The sequence below is a fragment of the Podarcis tiliguerta genome, assembly GCF_965153285.1.
Source record: "Podarcis tiliguerta genome assembly, chromosome: 17".
In the NCBI taxonomy this organism is placed as follows: domain Eukaryota; kingdom Metazoa; phylum Chordata; class Lepidosauria; order Squamata; family Lacertidae; genus Podarcis; species Podarcis tiliguerta.
Genome location: NC_139550.1, coordinates 8,260,142 through 8,280,613, shown reverse-complemented (window position 1 = coordinate 8,280,613; position 20,472 = coordinate 8,260,142). Strand labels below are relative to the sequence as shown.

General features: G+C 47.9%; 1 protein-coding gene across 1 annotated transcript; it reads left to right on the top strand.

The window, feature by feature from the left end:
- Positions 1-276: 276 nt before the first annotated feature.
- On the top strand, positions 277-14,840 carry DUSP4 (dual specificity phosphatase 4). The gene is made up of 4 exons (XM_083420443.1): positions 277-942; positions 10,117-10,253; positions 13,042-13,261; positions 14,184-14,840. The coding sequence occupies exons 1-4, from the start codon at positions 561-563 to the stop codon at positions 14,567-14,569; spliced, it is 1,125 nt and encodes a 374-aa protein (XP_083276569.1). The 5' UTR covers positions 277-560; the 3' UTR covers positions 14,570-14,840.
- The last annotated feature ends 5,632 nt before the right edge of the window (positions 14,841-20,472 follow it).

Sequence of the window (20,472 nt, the reverse complement as noted above, 5' to 3'; positions counted from 1 at the left end):
GGGCTTTCCTAAGAAACCTGACGCAGCAGCAAACAAACGAACCAAGTGCTTCTCGGATCGCGCCAGGAAGCGGCCCCTTGAGTTGCTCGGGTGGTTCCCTATCGCCGCCGCCCCTCCGCGCTCGGCTTCCCATTCACAAAGCCTGGGGCCGCCGCCAGTAGAACGCGCCTCCTTCCTTTCCCTCCCGCCCCTCCTCCTCCTCCTCCTTTATTATTATTATGAATGGAACGCGCGCACAAGCGCCGGGGCCGCGTTCGATTCCTCCCATTGTGACGTCGCGCGTTCCATTCAAGGCGAGCGGAGGCAAGAATGGGGCCCGGCGGCGGGGAGAGGGAAAGCCGAGCCGGGAGGGCGGGGCGAGGTAGTAAAAGCGACCCTCCCACGCGCTCCGGAGGGCGCGCGGCCAGCACCGCCGTCGCCACCAGCGGCAGCAGCAGCAGCAGCTGCGCTTCCTTTTCCGCGGCCGCGCTAGGGCTGCGCGCAAGAGGAGCGCGCTAAGGCCCGTGTCCCGCAGCAGCAGGAGGGAGAGGGAGGGAGGTTGCGCGGCGGCGAAGGCGGCCATGGCGGAGCTGCGCGAGATGGAGTGCGTGGGGCTGCAGCGCCTCCTGCACGGCGGCGGGGGCTCCGGCCAGGGCGGCAAGTGCCTCCTCTTGGACTGCAGGCCTTTCCTGGCGCACAGCGCGGGCCACATCCGCGGCGCGCTCAACGTGCGCTGCAACACCATCGTCCGGCGCAGGGCCAAGGGCTCCGTCAGCCTGGAGCAGATCCTGCCGGCCGACGACGAGGCGCGCGCCCGCCTCCGCTCGGGGCTCTACTCGGCCGTGGTGGTGTACGACGAGCGCAGCGGGCGGGCGGACGCGCTGCGGGAAGACAGCACCGTGGCGCTGGTGGTGCGGGCGCTGCGCCGGGACGCGCAGCACGCCGACATCTGCCTGCTGAAAGGTGAGCGGGCACCTTCCTTAATTGGCTCAGGGTTTTATTTATGTTAAGTGGTGAATTAATAGGTTTAATTTCATAATGGGGAGATCTAAGGATGCTAATGTTTAAGTTAAATTTTAGAAGAACTGTGATTTGGAAAACCGTTAAAATCCAACCAAGGGGAAGCGAGGAAGTCACTTAACAATGTTAATAAGTGTACTTTTTAAATAAGGCTATCATTTATGTTTGTCTTATGTGTTTCTTTGTTTATAATGTTGTGAAAACCAATAAAAGAAATTGGAAAAAAATGAAAGGTGAGTGGGGGGTGGCCCAAGACCTTCAGGGAGAAGGAGTTGCGCGGACCCAGCCGAGGGCGCGCAAGGATGGGTCACGGCTGTTAACCAGAAGGTTGGTGGTTCGAGACTACCCAGGGGTGGCTGTGAGCAGGATTCCTTCATTGCAGGGGGTCGGACTAGATGACCCTCGGGGTCCCTTCCAACGCTACGATTCTGTGAATCGTGCCTGCGCACTTCCGTGTTGCCCGGTCGTGTAGCGTTCAGACGGGAGCGCCTCTTAGGGCAATGTGTGTCTCCCACCACTTGCGACTCCCATTTCAAGCCCTGAGAGTGGGAGCTTCCCGACCTGGCTTGAACCCCGAGAACAACACTCTTTCGTTAAGTTATTGGAGGTAGGGCTCAGATTGGCTCCCCAACCCTCGCCTACTCCCTTCCCTCGCCGCCAAACTGCGCGGGCGATCCCTTCCCCATGCAGGCAGCTCCACCTAGTAGGAAGAGATTTCTTTCGGCAAGAGACAGCCTTGAATTCTGTCCTTTGTGCAGCGCCGTGCACTCTGCGTGGGCCATGCATTAGTGGCGCAGGCTCCGTCAGCGTGAGGTTTCGCACCCATTTCTCCCTCCCTCAGATGTGTTTCTTAAATACTATGCAATACTCAGAAAAAAGAGGGAGTTTTTATCACCCTCTTGCAACCTCCTTCACATCCGTCCCAGCCAGGGATTCCGGGTAGCGGGAGTCTCCTTCACGGTCCCTCCTGGTGTGGTCTTTGGAAATAGTAGACTGAATTGTATCCGGAGATTGTTTCCTGCCCATCTGACCTGTCATCTGGGCTGTGTGTGTGTGTGTGTGAAGGCTGCTGGTGACCTTTTGAACTGCAAAAGCTCTGGGTGGGTGGAAAGATCCTGCTTTATTGTCCCGGGAACGGCCTCTCCCTTCGGGACTTAGGAATGCATCCTCAAGGATAAAAAAAAGGAACAAAGCAACACACAGCCTTGATGCCATGCCTGGGTATATGCATTCATGTGCCCTGGAAGGATATTTGCACCAGTTTCTGTAGAAAAATCGCACCAGCTCCTGAGAACGATGTAGAGGAAGCATTGCAAGCTAGTGGAGGATTTTTCTTATTTTGCAAACGTGTGAAGCTGCGTTGATAACCCTGGTCAGGGCCTAACCTTTTAATGGAGGCCGTGTTTTGAATTCCGCAAGGGCTGAGAAGCATCCATAGATAGCCTAGGTTGTCTATGGCTGATGAGTCTTTTGCCTCCTCTTCCTACAACAGAGACAGAGGGACCAGCTCATCTTCTCCCCTTGGGGCATCTCAGCTGCTCCCTCCCAGTTGCCTGTGCCTTGGGGACCTCTGCTGCTTACTCACATGCGGCATGGTTTGGGGACTAAGATGGATTTGCAGGCAGGAGCTATGCTGGAGGGCGGGTGATCTGGCCTCCTTGTGCCTATCCCTGATCTGTTCTGTCAGATACAGTGTGGTCCATTCAGCCGAATATTGTTGCCTTTTGACCAGGCCTTGGGCCCAGGTATTTCCTGGAAAGGTATGAGCTATGGTCTCTCTCTGTGTTTCAAGTCACTTTTGAGAGTGAGGTTGGCTCAGAAATAAACAAATACCTGGTTGAGATCTTAAGCCAGTGGTTTGCAAAGGTTGTGCTGAACGTTGCTGCTCTGGCAGTCTGCGAAGAACAAGCAGTACATATCTTCTTCCTTTTCGCCTATACCCCATGATGCTTGAAAAAATTCTGACTACATCTGGCCCTCCAGATGTTTTGGAACTATAATTCCCATCATCCCTGACCACTGGTCCTGTTAGCTAGGGATGATGGGAGTTGTAGTCTCAAAACATCTGGAGGCCCTGAGTTTGCCTATGCCTGGTCTAAATATTTCTGGAATTTAGTTGTTGCAGAAAACATAGCACGTAAGTTACAGGTCTGTGGGACAGGGAGAGCCACATAATTTCTATCCAGTATGGTGGGATTTTATTTCATATAGTTTCGTTTTAGATTTACATGTGTCTCGCCACGTGACATCTAGAGAAATATGGCTGTCATGATTTTCGATTGAGTGTTGCTATTTAATATGTTTAGGTTTGGTATGCAATGCTTTTAGTTGGAGACGTTATTGAACTTTTGCTCTTGTTTACCTGTCTCTGTGGTTCCATAATAATTTGAAAATGAATAAAAAATACATGAAAAAGAAGATTCCGATTTCAAACTATGATGCCATATATCCAGATTATTGGTTTCTTTCGGGGCTTTCACTGCACCAACTTTTACTGCTGAAGAGGCAAGCTGCTGTTCCGTTTTATATTTTAGCATTTAAAAATGATTAGTGGGCTTCCTGCTTTAGCACGTGGTAAAACCAAACAAACCTAGCGTTTTTCTCCAGTTGTTTTAATTGCTGTGTTGGGGACTGCCTCAGTGTATACTGGGGGCTAGAGGTGGTCCTAGATTGGGTAATTGACTGCTCCGAAAGATTGGGTCAAACAAAATAACAAAAGATCCTTTGCAATTTCAATTGGGCTCAAGGACACAGTTGGATTTTGAGTGTCTCCTTCCCTCTGTTATCACCTCCCCTCCTCTCCCGGAAAACTCAGGCTCACACACATAACTTTTCTTTCTTTGCAATTCCAAGCGATCTTGGTAAATATCTGATCTGGTAGCTTAATCTGAGTCTTGAAAAGCAGGAAGAACGGAGAGAGGAAGTGGGAAAGAAGGCCACTATTCTGACTTCCTCTTTCAGCTCTACGTACTTTTCAAAGGAGAAAGAGATAACCACCTATCACCAAGTGGGGAGGGGGGGGGGCTCTGAGACTTTGCTGGTGGGAGACTTTAAAGCTGCCCTTGTGTTCACAGATTCCCCATTGGCAACCCCAATTGGTTTGGTACAGAGGCAAAAAAAAACCAATGCTGTCCAGGGTTGTAAAAACTGCAGAGAGAATAATTGGGTGCACTCTTCCCACCTTAGATCAAATCTATGCTGCCAGGTGCCATAAGAAAGCGGCAGAGATAGCGCAGGATAGTACGCACCCTGGAAATTATCTCTTTCAGCTTCTGCCTTCTGGAAGAAGGTATAGGGTTATAAAGGCCAGGACTAGCCGCCTGAGAAATAGTTTCTACGCAAATGCAATTCTGGTTGTAAATGCAGCATAAGGAGTCTCTATAGTATAGTGTATTTTAAAATGGGGTTTCAGAGTTTTTAGGGGGGGTTGAATGTTTTATGTAGTTTTTCAGTTTCATTGTTCTGCATGGGACAATGACAATAAAGATATCGTATATATTTAAGTGCAAAAACAAACTTGCCTGTCACGGCAAGTAACAATAAACCATATTCCAACAAATACAATGAATTATCCCAATTTTTAGCCATGTTAGCGGCTGTTTCTGTGAATGATTCGCTTATTCAGTTTGCCTTTTGCTTTTATGCTTAAAAATTACGGTCAGACTAGAGTTACAAAAGTAGGGAAAGAGGTAGAAATATAAGTTATATTATACAGAGACAAACAAAAGTCAGCTTTGAAAGGCAGATTAATTGCGGAGATTAATTTTTCAAGCATGATGGCTCCTTTGGATATTTGACCGTCAAGTAATAATCAGCGGACAATATTTGATCAGCCAAGTGACCAGTGCGCAAATCTCGGGTGATCATCCAGATCGCTGTTTAAGTTTTGGTGTCTTAGGGCGATGGATTTGTCACTTAACCCGTGAATCAGCTGAGGGGCTGTTGCTCTGAAGCTCCATGGAATTCCTGTCTGTCTTTCCTTTGACTCAGTAGGAAACAAAGTCTTACAGAGTGCACCATGTGCCTGCGATTGCTGGAAAATTGTGACACCACCACGAATGGGTGAAAAATAATGGAAACGCTTGTGATTGCAACAGTCGTACGCAAGTGCAATTAAAACGTTTTGGGTGTTGATAAGGCCAGATCTGGGATAGATCAAGTGCAGAGTGGTTTGAAAATCCCCAAATATTTCAGAGTCATTTATATTAACAGCAGCACACGGAGGCCTGCCCCCGCACTATTCATGCTTCACAGCGGTATAAAGTTTAAACTCAGTGTTCTCTCAACCGAAGCAGATAATTAAATGAGTCTTAAAAAATTTGATACACATCACAAGGTATGTATTTCAGCTTCTTCAGCTATCATTATCTGTAGTTTGGCAATGATGCTCTAGTGACAGGTCCCAATCTTAAATGCTGTCGTGCATTTTGAAGCTAAGAATAAACCAAGAATCAACTGAGATTATTTTTTTTTAAAAAAATATGGTTGCCACCCAGTTTAAAATCTTGGAAACTAGAGAGGTGCATGAATAAGAGTCTGAGTGGTTTCTTCAGAAACTTTGCATCTTGTGGGCTGGGACTAACAGCATTGGAAATACAGTAATGTTCAAATTTGCACAGTTCACATAATTTATTCAGGACACTGAAATTGGTTCAGCTTGCCTGGGTACAGAATTTGATCTTTAAGTATGCAACAGTACACACAACCCTGTTTATATCTGCCCAAGTTAAAGGGTTTTTGTTTTTTTTAATTGGAGAGTAGTAAATGGAGCAAATAGAGTCTCTTGTTAAGGGACGCGGGTGGTGCTGTGGGTTAAACCACAGAGCCTAGGACTTGCCGATCAGAAGGTCGGCGGTTCGAATCCCCACGACGGGGTGAGCTCCCGTTGCTCGGTCCCTGCTCCTGCCAACCTAGCAGTTCGAAAGCACGTCAAAGTGCAAGTAGATAAATAGGTACCGCTCCAGCGGGAAGGTAAACGGCGTTTCCGTATGCTGCTCTGCTTCGCCAGAAGTGGCTTAGTCATGCTGGCCACATGACCCGGAAGCTGTACGTCGGCTCCCTCGGCCAATAAAGCGAGATGAGCGCCGCAACCCCAGAGTCGGTCACGACTGGACCTAATGGTCAGGGGTCCCTTTACCTTTAGAGTCTCTTGAACATTTTACTGAATAAATCTTCCTTACTCAGGCTGGTGCATTTTGTTTGTTAGTTGGTTAGCCAGTTCAACAGTCACACAAGTACTTCTGTTTGCAGTCATGCAATCCTTTGTATGTTTGGTACCTAGTTAGATCACCCTTGGAGAATCATCCCTCCCCGCCCCCAAAAAATTATTTAATTTAAAAATTCAGTGGAGAAATAAAACGAAGGGGGAAAACCCAAAAGAAAAAAGTGCTTGCAGCTGATAACAATACAATAAATGGGTATATAAGTAGTACGACTATTCCAAGGAATGTAAAATTATTAACAAGTCATGCTCATTTTTATAAATGCATTCCAAATATCATTATATTTATCCATGCACAATTTGCATCTAAAAGCAATCTTCTTCGTATGTTGAGAGAGTTATCGTATCTTCTATCCGTTGATTAAAGGAGACCGTAGTATTATCTCCAATGAATCGATATCAGTCTTTTGGCTGCTGTCAAACCTCACTTTGTTGGTATGTGGTTTAGGATAATACTACCTTTGGAGAATCATGAGAGTCATGAGACCATTGGATTGCTGTTCTCTACACAGAAAGGTTCATGTAACCGAAGTACTGAGTGCGCTCATTTGCATGCAGAATGCCAAGCAAGAAATTGATGGTTAGGTTTTGCATGGCGAGGCCCTGAGCACCACCCCATGTCTTTGATAATGAAACATACAGACACCAATATTTTGGGTTAATGGGATAAATAAGGCCACAACTTTATTGGTTACAGATGTGAGTGGTATTGGCTTAGGCACTGGAACTAAACCGGCTGTATCTGACTCCTGCCCATCATGCAGGTAGTCTCCTAAGGGTCAACCATCAGTAGGGGGAGCCCTGTTGATGTACGTCAACTGCGAGCTCCCCCAGGGTCCCCGATGGGGTCGTGGCATGGCCCTAGCCCATACCCGGGCTTTGGACAAGATCCACACCCCTGAATCCCTTTAAGGGAATACCCTTAAGGAGCAGGGACAGGTGAAGGCCACAACCTCCCCTCCCATCAACCAGGTTTAGCAATGCCTAGCCACCTGACACGGGTGGCACTGTGGGTTAAACCACAGAGCCTAGGGCTTGCCGATCAGAAGGTCGGCGGTTCGAATCCCCGTGACGGGGTGAGCTCCCGTTGCTCAGTCCCTGCTCCTGCCAACCTAGCAGTTCGAAAGCACATCAAGTACAAGTAGATAAATAGGTACCACTCTGGCGAGAAGGTAAACGGCGTTTCTGTGCGCTGCTCTGGTTTGCCAGAAGCGGCTTAGTCATGCTGGCCACATGACCCGGAAGCTGCACGCCGGCTCCCTCGGCCAATAAAGCGAGATGAGCGCCGCAAACCCAGAGTCAGCCACAACTGGACCTAATGGTCAGGGGTCCCTTTACCTTTAACTGCCAAACCTTACAAAATTGTGACAATCGCTACAAGGCAGGCGAAAACCACATGGCTGGTGCCAATTTGCCAAGTGGGAAAATTCCTACTGGGCCCCCTCAACCGGCGACCAACCGTAGTCCATAGCAAGACCAAGATGGTGAATGCATGAAAATAGGGTGGGAGGGTGGGAGATTCGATGCAGGAGCCTTGTGATGGTTTAAATCCGGTAAGCCACGCCCCATGGTCTACCCGATTGGTCGGCCATGGGGCGTGATGTGGGCAGCATCGCCACACACCCCGCTGTACATGGGGAGGGCTTGTGGCCAGCCTGCAACTCCGGCCCCTTGGGAAGGTGAGCGGTTTCCCCAGAACAAAGTTTCTGATCTTTGTGGGAATGATGTTGAGGGTTTGGTAAAAGAGGAATGCGTGAAGAGTGGAGACAGACTGTAAGAAGACATTTCTGTGGTAGAAGTAACCTGGTACCTCAGGTTACATACACTTCAGGTTATATATGCTTCAGGTTACAGCCTCCACTAACCCAGAAATAGTGCTTCAGGTTAAGAACTTCGCTTCAGGATGAGAACAAAAATCGTGCTTCGGCAGTGCAGCGGCAGCAGGAGGCCCCATTAGCTAAAGTGGTGCTTCAGGTTAAGAATGGACCTCCGGAACGAATTAAGTACTTAACCTGAGGTACCGCTGTATTGAGGGTCAAGGGCTGCAAGAAAGGTGGAAGTGTTGAATGGAATTTGCAGGATTCTTTGGGGTGTGTTGGTTGGATCCAGTTCCCCAACCCTCCACACCAATAGTGGGAGGTGTGTTGGAGCAAGGCAGACCAGGACATCTTTTGAATGGGACCTCAACATTTTAAAAAGGGCGGGGGACTTCAAACAATGATTTGGGAACCCCCAAATTTGGATAGGGAACTTGTGTGTTTGTGCATGCAATATTTGTATACCGCTCTTCAACAACGAAGCTTAAAGCAGTTTACAGAATGAAAATTTAAAATGCCTATTAAAAATAAATAAAACTTCAGAACATAGAAAAACAAACGAGCAAAAGGGAAGTCCCTGAAGGAAAAAGTGTAGATACTTGAAAGGGCCTCGTGTGGTTTGTGAGTCAGCTGGATGCAGCATGCCAGCCAGATAGGACCCTGATAAGTGCAGTGTTTGTACCTGTTTGATATGGCAAGAATAGAGAGATTCCGCAGCACTCCGTCAATCATGCTACGCAGCTCTTGTGATACTGGGCTGATGAGCTTATGAAGTCACATATCGTGACTGTCTTGCACTGTGATCGAAGTGGGCCTTCTGCCCCGCTCCAAAAATATCCAGCGGTGATACTAATCAAGGAATGTGAGCATTTTTGCCCGAAGGCTAGGTTTGTGAGTGTGCTAAAAAGGTTCGGATTGACAGATGGCGAGTTGGCATGCTAGCCAGCCAGCCTTTGTGCTTGTCACTGAGCCCCATTGCCTTCCTCAAGTCCTCTGGCAGCTGTAGAGAACTCTGAAAATGGGTGAGTGAGACAATGGCCTCCCTCCTCCCAATTTCTCTTGCATCCTTCTTCTTTGGCAATCACACGTAGCCGATTGGGAAAGAAGGAATTAGCAACAGCAACCAGAACGGAATTTTACTTTTGACTATAGAGTGGTACCTCAGGTTAAGTACTTAATTTGTTCCGGAGGTCCGTTCTTAACCTGAAACTGTTCTTAACCTGAAGCACCACTTTAGCTAATGGGGCCTCCTGCTGCTGCTGCGCAATTTCTGTTCTCATCCTGAAGCAAAATTCTTAACCCGAGGCACTATTTCTGGGCTAGCGGAGTCTGTAACCTGAAGCGTCTGTAACCTGAAGCATCTGTAACCCGAGGTACCACTGTATTACCAACACACTCTTTTGACAAAAAATAAAATAAAACACCACGCCCCCTGGGACGCGCGCCATGCCCCCTGGGATGAGTGCCGCTCCAGGTACCGGAGCAGGTTGCTTTGCCTTTGGGGCCAAGCCCTTTGAATGCAGCAGGATCAGTCCCCAGAGGGGAGAGAGGAGCTGTTGGCCACCTGGCAGCTGGATTTGTGGGCCTCTCAGCAGGTGACCTGTGGATGTGGAGAAAAAGCACTTTTTGTTAAAAGATGGATAGCGTTCGAGACCTCAGCTATAAGCAGCCTGGTTGGTGGGAAACTGTGAAGTCATCCGTAGTAAATAGAGCTTGGACAATATTTGAAAATGCAACATCGGATTCAGTGTTAGAAATTAGCCAGGTGCCAGGCGCGTTTTGCGACTGCCGTGGGTCCCATTGCAAGCGCGTGGAGATCTCTGGCATCTCCATCTCCTCCTGCTTTCTGAAGCAGGTAAGCAGAAGAGGTTAATTATTGCATTTATAGGCAACCTTTGCCTCCAGGAAGTACATGGTTTACCCACCTCCTCAGTTAAGCCCTAAAACAACCCTGTGAGGAAGGTTAAGAGGCTGCGATTGGCGCAAGGTCACCCAATGAGCTTCACGACCGATTGGGGGTTTGAACCCTGATCTCCCAGGTCCGACACTCTTAACACTGTGATGTTGCTTATCTTTCAGGCGGCTATGAGAGGTTTCACTCGGAATATCCGGAATTCTGTGCAAAGACAAAATCTCCGACTGCTGCGTCCGTGGTGGCGACTGCAGAGTACCTTGAGCACAGCTGTAGCTCCTGTGGGACACCGCAACACGATCAGGTTGGCTTTCCGGGGCTTATATCCGTTTAAACCCTCGTTCTTGTCAGAGACCCTTGTCTGAATTGGCACTATGAATTCAGTCTCCTGGTTGGTGTATTATCCGTAAGAATCAAAGACAACCTGTCTGTCCTTAAAACAACAGAGGTCTGGTTTTGCACTTTGAACAGGGTCTCCGAGCCCTGGAGAATATGTTCTCTGTCGGAATATTTTAGAAGTGGCGAAATGGCCTGGCCTAATTTGGATAGTGGGGACGCGGGTGGCGCTGTGGGTTAAACCAGAGCCTAGGACTTGCCGATCAGAAGGTCGGCGGTTCAAATTCCCGTGACGGGTGAGCTCCCGTTGTTTGGTCCCTGCTCCTGCCAACCTAGCAGTTCAAAAGCACAAAAAGTGCAAGTAGATAAATAGGTACTGCTCTGGCGGGAAGGTAAACAGTGTTTCCGTGCGCTGCTCTGGTTCACCAGAAGCGGCTTAGTCATGCTGGCCACATGAACCGGAAGCTGTACGCCGGCTCCCTCGGCCAATAAAGCGAGATGAGCGCCGCAACCCCAGAGTCGGTCACGACTGGACCTAATGGTCAGGGGTCCCTTTACCTTACTAATTTGGATAGTATAAGAACATGGATCAGGCCCATGCAGTCCAGCCCCCGGTTCTCACAGTGGCCAGTTGGATGCCAGTGAGAAACCAGCAAGCAGTTCCCGACGATACGTTGTGTGTGGCTGTACTAGTTCTTCCCATTCTTACCTTGTAAAAAGATGCCCCTCTAATGTGGTGGTGTCCAAGTAATGCAGATGTGCATGTGGCCATGTGTCTTTCAATCCAGCAAGGAGAATGTCCAGGAACCTGCTTCTGTATATAGATCTCCCTTGCTGGGAGGAGGTGTGCACCTATTGTTGTCTGCTGAACAATGAAGATGTTTTGGTACACTGTTTGGATGCAGTGGCTTCTAGTCTAGCCATGGAGCCATAAGGTTGCATCCAACCAACCAAGTTATACTTGGCGTAGACCTACTATAATTAGGGAGCCTGAGTTAGTCATGTCCATTAATTTCTAGCTCCCGAGGGTGACTAACGTGGGAGACAGTCAATAGCGATTGTTATTTCTTGTGTGGGTGGTACTGTCATGCTGGCTGACACACAGTCGTAATTCAAGAGCGCATGGTGTAGGGATTTGAACTTGGTGGCCTTCCTTTGCTTAGGAGTAGAGCAGGGATAGTCTAGCCAACACCCTCCAGATATTGTAGGTTACACCTCTCATCAGCTCCAGCCAGCATCCCCAGTCGTCAAAGGACAGATGATGGAAAATGCAGTTCACAACATCTGGAGATCTTTGGAGTGGAATCTCCCAGGCCTTCCGGAACTAAAATTTTGTGGAAATGAACAAAGAACCCGCAAGTGTAGTTGCATGAATCAAAAGGGCTAGGTTTTATTAGGAGAGTTCAGATTTTCAATGAAGAGCGATGTTAAAAAGTTTCAGAATGGACAGCTTGGCAAAACTATTTTTAAGTGACTCTAAAGCCAGTCTGGGGACGCGGGTGGCGCTGTGGGTAAAAGCCTCAGCGCCTAGGGCTTGCTGATCGAAAGGTTGGTGGTTCGAATCCCCGCGGCGGGGTGCGCTCCCGTTGCTCGGTCCCAGCGCCTGCCAACCTAGCAGTTCGAAAGCACATCAAAGTGCAAGTAGATAAATATGGACCGCTTACTGGCGGGAAGGTAAACGGCGTTTCCGTGTGCTGCGCTGGCTCGCCAGATGCGGCTTTGTCACGCTGGCCACGTGACCCAGAAGTGTCTCCGGACAGCGCTGGCCTCCGGCCTCTTAAGTGAGATGGGCGCACAACCCTAGAGTCTGTCAAGACTGGCCCGTACGGGCAGGGGTACCTTTACCTTTACCTTTAAAGCCAGTTAACCTTGCTGCAGGTGTGCTGTCAGCCAGCGACACGGAGTCTTGTTTGGGATAGCGGCATAATGCTCTCAAGAGAGACAGATGCCCAAGACCTGATTAGAAATTGTGCACTCACCATTACTCAGCAAGCTAAATTGCATCACTAAATGCAATTCAGAGTGATATTCCTGCTGCACCCTTTTTGTTTTGTGTTTTTGCTCAGTCACCGTAAGCCTACAGAATATATAACACCACATGGTATAGCCAACTCCATTTCAAACCAGGCCCTCCACAGGTTTGAGGGGTAAAGCTGGGGTCCCACAGCTTTAAGATCAGAAAGCTTCAAACGTAATGCTATTGTGAATCTCTGGCGGCGATTGAGAATCGCTAGAGAATTGTGAATGGGGACAGCTGCTTATTTGTCCCTGTTGTGAGTCCAGTACAGTGGTGCCTCGCAAGACGAAAAGAATCTGTTCCGCGAGTCTTTCCGTCTAGCGGTTTTTTCGTCTTGCGAAGCAACCCTATTAGCGGTTTAGCGGCTATTAAAGGCTTAAGGGATTAGCTGCTAAAAGGCTATTAGCAGCTTAGTGCCTTAGAAAAAGGGGGTGGGGAGCGGAAAAAAAATCGCAGGAACTCGCAAGACATTTTCATCTTGCGAAGCAAGCCCATAGGAAATTCGTTTTGCGAAGCACCTCCAAAACGGAAAACCCTTTCGTCTAGCGGGTTTTCCGTCTTGCGGGGCACCACTGTAATGTCACTGGCATTCGCCAGATGTGTTTTGTGGAGCTCATGAATTCTGTGAGCATCACGCATCTCTGCCTGTTCCTTTTCCTGTTGGGACTTCTCTTCTCCCTCTCTCAGTCATAGTGATCCTTCTCTTTTCTCCTTTCTTGCTTCCCCTTCCGGAGAGTAGGGTGGCCCCGTGGAAATCCTTCCGTTCCTTTTCCTTGGCAGCGCACATCACGCCGCCCGGAGAGACATGCTAGACGCCTTGAGGATCACGGCCTTGTTGAATGTTTCCTCGGACTGCCCAAACCACTTTGAAGGACATTTTCAATACAAATGCATCCCAGTGGAAGACAACCACAAAACCGACATCAGTTCCTGGTTCATGGAAGCGATTGAATACATAGGTATGTTCATCCTGGCAGGTTGGGTGGGTGAGGCAGAGATAGTGGGACACAGGCTTCAAAACCGAAGCTTGTGGGTCCAGCTCCAAACGGTGGAGCAAATGTTCAGGTCTTTAGCTACTAGAGTAAACTAGAGTAAATTTAGGGACTATTTGAAAAATAATTGTGACGAACAGATTACGCTAGTAGGTTTGCAAGAAGTTTAGTAAGGTGAATTATTTGAAATATTGCAAAAAAAGACAATGAGGAGAATTATTAGTTAAATATAATTAAAGGTAATACGAAATTAAGAAATGCATAAGAAGTGATAAGAACGGAAAATCATCAGAGGTGTTTACGGAAGTCCAAAGAAAACATTGTATAAGATGAGAAGTTTTGTTGTATGAATGATAATTACAGTGGTACCTCAGGTTAAGTACTGAATTCATTTTGGAGGTCTGTACTTAACCTGAAGCACCACTTTAGCTAATGGGGCCTCCTGCTGCCGCTGTGCTGCCGGAGCACGATTCCTGTTCTCATCCTGAAGCAAAGTTCTTAACCTGAGGTAATATTTCTGGGTTAGCGGAGTCTGTAACCTGAAGCGTATGTAACCCGAGGTGCCACTGTAATATGTTAAAAACTTATAGAGTGGTACCTCGGGTTAAGCATTTAATTCGTTCCGGAGGTCTGTTCTTAACCTGAAGCACCACTTTAGCTAATGGGGTCTCCTGCAGCCGCTGTGCTGCCGAAGCACGATTTCTGTTCTCATCCTGAAGCAAAGTTCTTAACCTGAAACACTATTTCTTGGTTAGCGGAGTCTGTAACCTGAAGCGTATGAAACCCGAGATACCACTGTATATCCTTGCACAGTCCTGGCTGTCGAAGGATTCTTGCCTGTCGACATTTCTTCCTCCCTATTCTGACCTTTCTCCTTTGCTCCCCCCAGACTCCGTGAAGGCCTGTCACGGCCGCGTCCTAGTGCACTGCCAAGCAGGCATTTCCCGATCGGCGACCATCTGCTTGGCCTACCTGATCATGAAGAAGCGGGTGAAGCTTGAGGAAGCCTTTGAGTTTGTCAAGCAACGCCGGAGTATCATCTCCCCCAACTTCAGCTTCATGGGACAGCTCCTCCAGTTTGAGTCCCAGGTTCTGGCTACGTCGTGCGCCGCCGAGGCCGCCAGCCCGTCGGGGACGCTGAGGGAAAGGGGGAAGAGCTCCTCCACGCCCACCTCCCAGTTCGTCTTCAGTTTCCCGGTCTCGGTGGCTGTGCACTCCACTGCCGGCAGCCTCCCTTACCTGCACAGCCCCATCACCACGTCTCCCACTTGCTAGAGGAGGCCTCTGTGGGTTGCGCCCGGGGGTGACCCAAGGACAGAAAGCCGGGCAGCCCCGTTGGCCACCGATCATGGCAATAACGTACTCTGCCCACCCAGCAGCCAATCAGAGTCCACCCAGAGACAGAGCAATAACAGCTACCCTTGCAGCTGGAATATTCGGGTGGGGAGAGGGAGGCGGCTGCAGCATGTCTTTTTGTGGCAAGATGACTTACCTCATTTTTTAAAGTATATATATATAATATATAAAAACGTTTGAAATTGTGAAATCGTCACGGTCTGGTGTGTGGGGAAGAGTGAGGGAGACGCACGCCTTGAGACAGGAAGTGGGACTTCACTGTGTTGCCAATGTTCCTCTTGGCGTTTTTCCCCAGCTGGTTCCTGATGTGTGTATGAGGCCTACAGCATGGGGTTTGAAGCCACAGCTTCTCAAAGTGCCTGGTTTTTGGTTGCTGCTGCTATTATTTCTTCTTATTATTATTTATTAAGAAGCCCGGGGTGGTTTTGAAATAGGAGAAAGGGGTGGCTACAGTGGTGCCCCGCAAGACGAATGCCTCGCAAGACGGAAAACCCGCTAGACGAAAGGGTTTTCTGTTTTGGAGGTGCTTCGCAAAACGAATTTGCTATGGGCTTGCTTCGCAAGATGAAAATGTCTTGCGATTCCTGGGGTTTTCCCCCCGCTCCTCACCCCCTTTTTCTAAGGCACTAAGCTGCTAATAGCCTTTTAGCAGCTAATCCGCTAATCCCTTAAACCTTTAATAGCCGCTAATAGCCGCTAATAGCGCTAATCCGCTAATGGGCTTGCTTTGCAAGACAAAAAAACCGCTAGACGAAGAGACTCACGGAACGGATTCTTTTCGTCTTGCGAGGCACCACTGTATTACCTCACAAAGCCGTTCTTGGATTCCACCGAAGCAGCTCTGTGTAAAAATAATCAGATCGAAAATGGCTTCTGTTTTGGCTGAGAGTAACAAACACACTTGTTTAGGAAATGTTGGTGTGGAATTTCAGTGTGGAATTTCCTCATGGTTGGCACTTTCAGTTACTTGCCTAAGCAGTGCCCTTCCTGCATGCATTGGAAGGAAAATGACTTAACCCCTGGTTTGATTTTGGGCGTCCTGTTTATACGGACCGCTTTCTGTGGTTCTAGAGAGGAATAAGCTACCAGCCGTGGCAAACCTGGTCCCTCCAGATGTTGGACTTCACTCCCCATCATCCCCAGCCAATGTGGCCGTTAGTCAGGGATGATGGGAGTTGTAGTTCAGCAACACCTGGAGAGTGACAACTTGGTGAAGGCTCAGCTAGCTTATGTAGCCTCTTCTCCCTGGGTACTGCATGGCCCGATCCAATATTGGTTTCACCAGCATCTAGGGTCTCCCGCAACCTGAAATCTGTGCCCTGAAAAAATGCAGTTTTTCAAAAAAGCAGTTGGTCTAGAAGCGAAACATTCTAATCAGCTATATTGTAATCTGCTACACGTAAGCAGCAGCGAAATTAAGCAATACCTGTGTGCATCAGAGTAGCCCTCCAGTAGAGATGGAGAGGAAGACCACTTCTTGGAGGGGTAGGCAGACAATAAAAAGGCAACTTCACGTTGATTCTTTGGCTCTCGGATTTCTTGATGTTTACCTTCTGTGGGGTACAAATATGGAACCACCCCTTTACAAGAGGAACAGGGAAGAGCCGATTCACAGAGAACCTTGGTACAGATGTTGCTGCATTGGGGAGGGATGTTGGAAATTGTGGTTCAGCAATGTCCAAAGACCAACGTTTCCACACTTGGTACAGATGGACCGAGTATTGTGCTGTACCATTTAGTTACCTTCTGTCCATAGAGGGGAGAGTCACACAAAGATCTCCCGCAGCTTTAAGCCTGATCCTTTCTACTACTGGGCCTTTCTCAAGCAAGATGTGTTTTTTAAGTTTGATGGGTTCAGCCTCCATACTCTTAGGGTGGTTTTTGTCCTGACCTTTCTTTCGTTGGAATGTCTAGCCTAATGGTGAATGCTTCCCCCACCCCCCAAAACATGGACAAAGCTTTATTCACAAACACAGTTCATCCACTGGCATGCATCAGGTAGGGTAAAGGTGGGGACTGTGTGACTCCCATCACCCCTGACCATTAGGCATGCTGGCTGGGGCCAGTGGGAATCCAGCATCTGGAGAGCTGGAGATTTGTCTCTGAGGTTTGCATGTTGCAACTTCAAATATTGAGGCACTATTTTATTATGTGGGGCAGGAGGACAGTGTGGATGTGTTGGTTTAATTGGATAAAATAGCAAGGAACTTCTATATCTGACCACATGGTAGTGTTGGTAGAAGCTGTGCTGAGAAGGAATATCCTGCAGTGAAAACTCCTAGGGCACAGAATCGTTCAATCCCTGGCAGTGCAGGAATCTGGCTCAATGTGGGGCTCGAATCCACAACCCTCAGATTAAGAGTCTCATGCTCTACCGGGTTCGAGGCTGTTTGGTAGAAGAAAATTCAGTAGTTGAAAATTTCAAAATCCAGTTGGATTTTGAAATTTTACTGGAACGAACAAAACGTCACAGCTGGTAAGCAAGTTCTATAGAAGTCATTGTCAGGCTGGATGCTGACGTTGATCCCCCCCTTTTTAAAAAACACACACACCATAAAGCCCCACTGTTACTCAGCTCTTTCTTGTGTCTTCAAAATTCTAAAAAAAATATGTTGCATACTTTTAAAAGGAGCTTGCAGATTACATATTTTTCCATTGCTGCTGCTTCATGTTGTGGTGGGAACATCCACAGATGATGGTGATTTATTTATTGATTTAATATACCGCCCTATACCTGCAGGTCTCAGGTGGTTTACAGAATAGAATCAAAATATAAAGCCACAAAATCCATCATCAAAATAAAAACAATCCAACAACGCCCCCCAAAAACCCCACATTTTAAAAGGGCATAGGAGAAAGGATCTGCGACGCTGACAGATGCCCTGTGTCTCACCAATAACTCTGCCACTTCATAGTGTTCATATCAACAGGCATGGTGGAGGTGCACTAAGCTACTAATCGAACAAAGAAACATGTCAAATATGTCTATTACCCTAAGGCTGAACTTCACCAAATTTGTATACTGCAGGGTGTAAAAGGCAGGAAGCACGGCTTGATCAGGGGTTAGCTGTGCTCATTGTGATTCTCTGAAGTGGGTCATAAGGATTCAGACCAGCCCTTCTTTGCCCTCAATATATCCACTCCCTAAACATGGGGACGGCTGTTTCACCCGTCACTCACTCATGGCTCCAGCATTGTGTCCAGGAGTGCTTCTTTTCGTCAGTCCGGAACCTGCCCCTGATCAATTTCAACTGCACAAAGGCTTTCAGTAATACTTGCAATTAAGTCATTTATTTCTGAGAGTTGATAAACATCGGCCTACATCTCCCTTTTTTCCCTCCCCTCCCCCCTTTAAATATCCTATTCCCGTTTTCATTTCCCGAACCGCTTATTTTTCTTGTGCCGCAATTTTATACTTCAATTCCACCAATTGTTTTTTATTTCAATGGGACTTTCGTGCAAAAATCTAGTACACTGTGGGGTGTTTGTTGTTCTACCACATCACCTAAAAAGCAGCCTCCTCTGTATTCCAGAGGAGGCGGCAACCGGAAGTAGGCCGGATCCGTAGCTGTTTTGTTGTTTCAGATGTGGTAGCCAGCTGCTGCCCTTGACCACTAGAGTGTGGAGGCCGTCAAACAAGGAACTCCCTCCCTGGGGGGCGCTCTGAAAGAATCTGCTGCTGCTTCCCTTTTGCACAAGCCTAGCAGAAAGCTCACTTTCTATATCCTAGTATAGCAGACCAAAGAGGAGAGGACAAAGTTAACTTCAGTCCCAGTGCACAGGACTCTGGAATTTGTGTGACTCTGTTCTTCTTGTTCATAAGACAAAAGTCCAGGCAGAGGAGGAGGTGATGGCAGGCTCTTGTGGTGTCACAGGAGGAAATGGACGCATAGGAAGAAGCTACTGTGATGCATGGTGTCCATTCTCTTCAAAATACTACACCATGTACAACTCCAATCTGTTGCTTAAAGTGGGGTGGGGTGAGGGGAAAGGCTTTTTCCCCCCCAATGGGATTTAGGCAATGTTAGAAAGGGGTGGAAATGCTCCCCTGCAGATTGTGTGATGGCTCAAATAAAACCTGCTGGGCTTCCCTCGGTTCCTCGTACATTCTGCTGCTACGAATGCTTCACCCCAAGTGCAAAAGCCAATTTACAGCCCCCAACCACGTGTGTACCCCTGCAAGCAAGCCTTAAGCGAGAAAGCAAATTGGTCTGTGCCCTCTCTTCTCAGCTCATCTAAGTATGGAATGATTACACTGAAGTCTTCAATTTTCAGTCCCAACGCTTTAAATCAGACTTACACCCACACCTCCTAGTTATGTGACTTGCACAGGCACTGCCGAGCTTGTTGTTCTCTCCGTGGCCAAAGGATAGGAAGCAAAGATACCTCCTTGAAAGCAGGTGGCTTAGTCCACTCACCTTTATGAATGAGCTTTTGATACACCTCCCACCAGTGCAATAGCCCAAACTCCCACCTCCATATTTTTATGTATAGGCTGTCTCAAATGCATGTGTGTGTGTTTTAGGTTATCAAGTGTTTAATTTATTGTCTGACAATGATCATTCGAAATAAATTTCCAGTAATGGTCTCCTTTCATACAAAGTAATAAGAGGCTCTTTGGTCCTGCTTGGGTATGGTCTTGGAGAGGGAAAATGGCAATAGTGAACAAGCTGGTTTATTTGAAAGGAATTTGCTATTCCTCATTTTATCAATGAACCCTAGCCGACACCGGAACACAGTTTAAGGGGGATGGAATGAGGCTAAAGTGGAGAGGTGTAAAAATTTGCACCATAAAACAAAAGGCCCTTACATTATTTCTTCTGCACTTAATGTATAAATAGAAAGACCATTTACCCAGATAGTACAAAGCTGAGCTATGCTGCAGAATGCCATTTGAGTGTCAGGAAAACCAGGCACTGACTAAACTACAACGGGGTGGATCAACCCTATCAGCTTTAGAACTCCTGTACCTTTTAGATATCTGCTTTACTGCATATGTAATTTTCACTAAAAATAGCTGCACCTGTCATAATTCCCTCACAGTCACTATTGCAGATTAAAGATCCTTGAATTTGGATGACTGCATTATTATATCAGCAATTCCCCCTGCAATATTTTACTACTTTATTCTGGTTTTGTTTTTTGGCTAGTCCTAGGGAGAGGCAAAGGGACGCGGGTGGCGCTGTGGGTAAAAGCCTCAGCACCTAGGGCTTGCCGATCGAAAGGTCGGCGGTTCGAATCCCCGTGGCGGGGTGCGCTCCCGTTGTTCGGTCCCAGTGCCTGCCAACATAGCAGTTCGAAAGCACGTCAAAGTGCAAGTAGATAAATAGGGACCGCTTACCAGCGGGAAGGTAAACGGCGTTCCGTGTGCTGCGCTGGCTCGCCAGATGCAGCTTGTCACGCTGGCCACGTGACCCGGAAGTGTCTGCGGACAGCGCTGGCCCCCGGCCTCTAGAGTGAGATGAGCGCACAACCCTAGAGTCTGTCAAGACTGGCCCGTACGGGCAGGGGTACCTTTACCTTTAGGGAGAGGCAAGGAGCCACACAAGACTAACCCTCCCACTAGCTTCTTACAGATTTATCTCTTCCTGTCTTCTGAGATTTCAGAAAGTGTTGCTCACGCTGTAGAATAAGCTGTAAGAACCAGAAAGTTTAAAAGAAATAACGTGAGCTTGTGCATCCCATGCCAAACATTGCGGCAATGTGGAAAGAATAGCGAGGTACACACAGCTCTGGCAACAACCAGCCTTTGGAGTAAGCAATTGAAGAAAGTGGTGCAACCTTTGGTGCCTCCTAACACATGATAAAAACCGCCAAAAACG

Bases quoted from the DNA above. Each gene is read 5' to 3' on its own strand.
- DUSP4 (XM_083420443.1), top strand. From the start codon at position 561: ATGGCGGAGCTGCGCGAGATGGAGTGCGTGGGGCTGCAGCGCCTCCTG. The intron at 10,254-13,041 runs GTTGGCTTTCCG...TCCGGAGAGTAG, and splicing joins GGACACCGCAACACGATCAG to GGTGGCCCCGTGGAAATCCT. The intron at 13,262-14,183 runs GTATGTTCATCC...TGCTCCCCCCAG, and splicing joins GGAAGCGATTGAATACATAG to ACTCCGTGAAGGCCTGTCAC.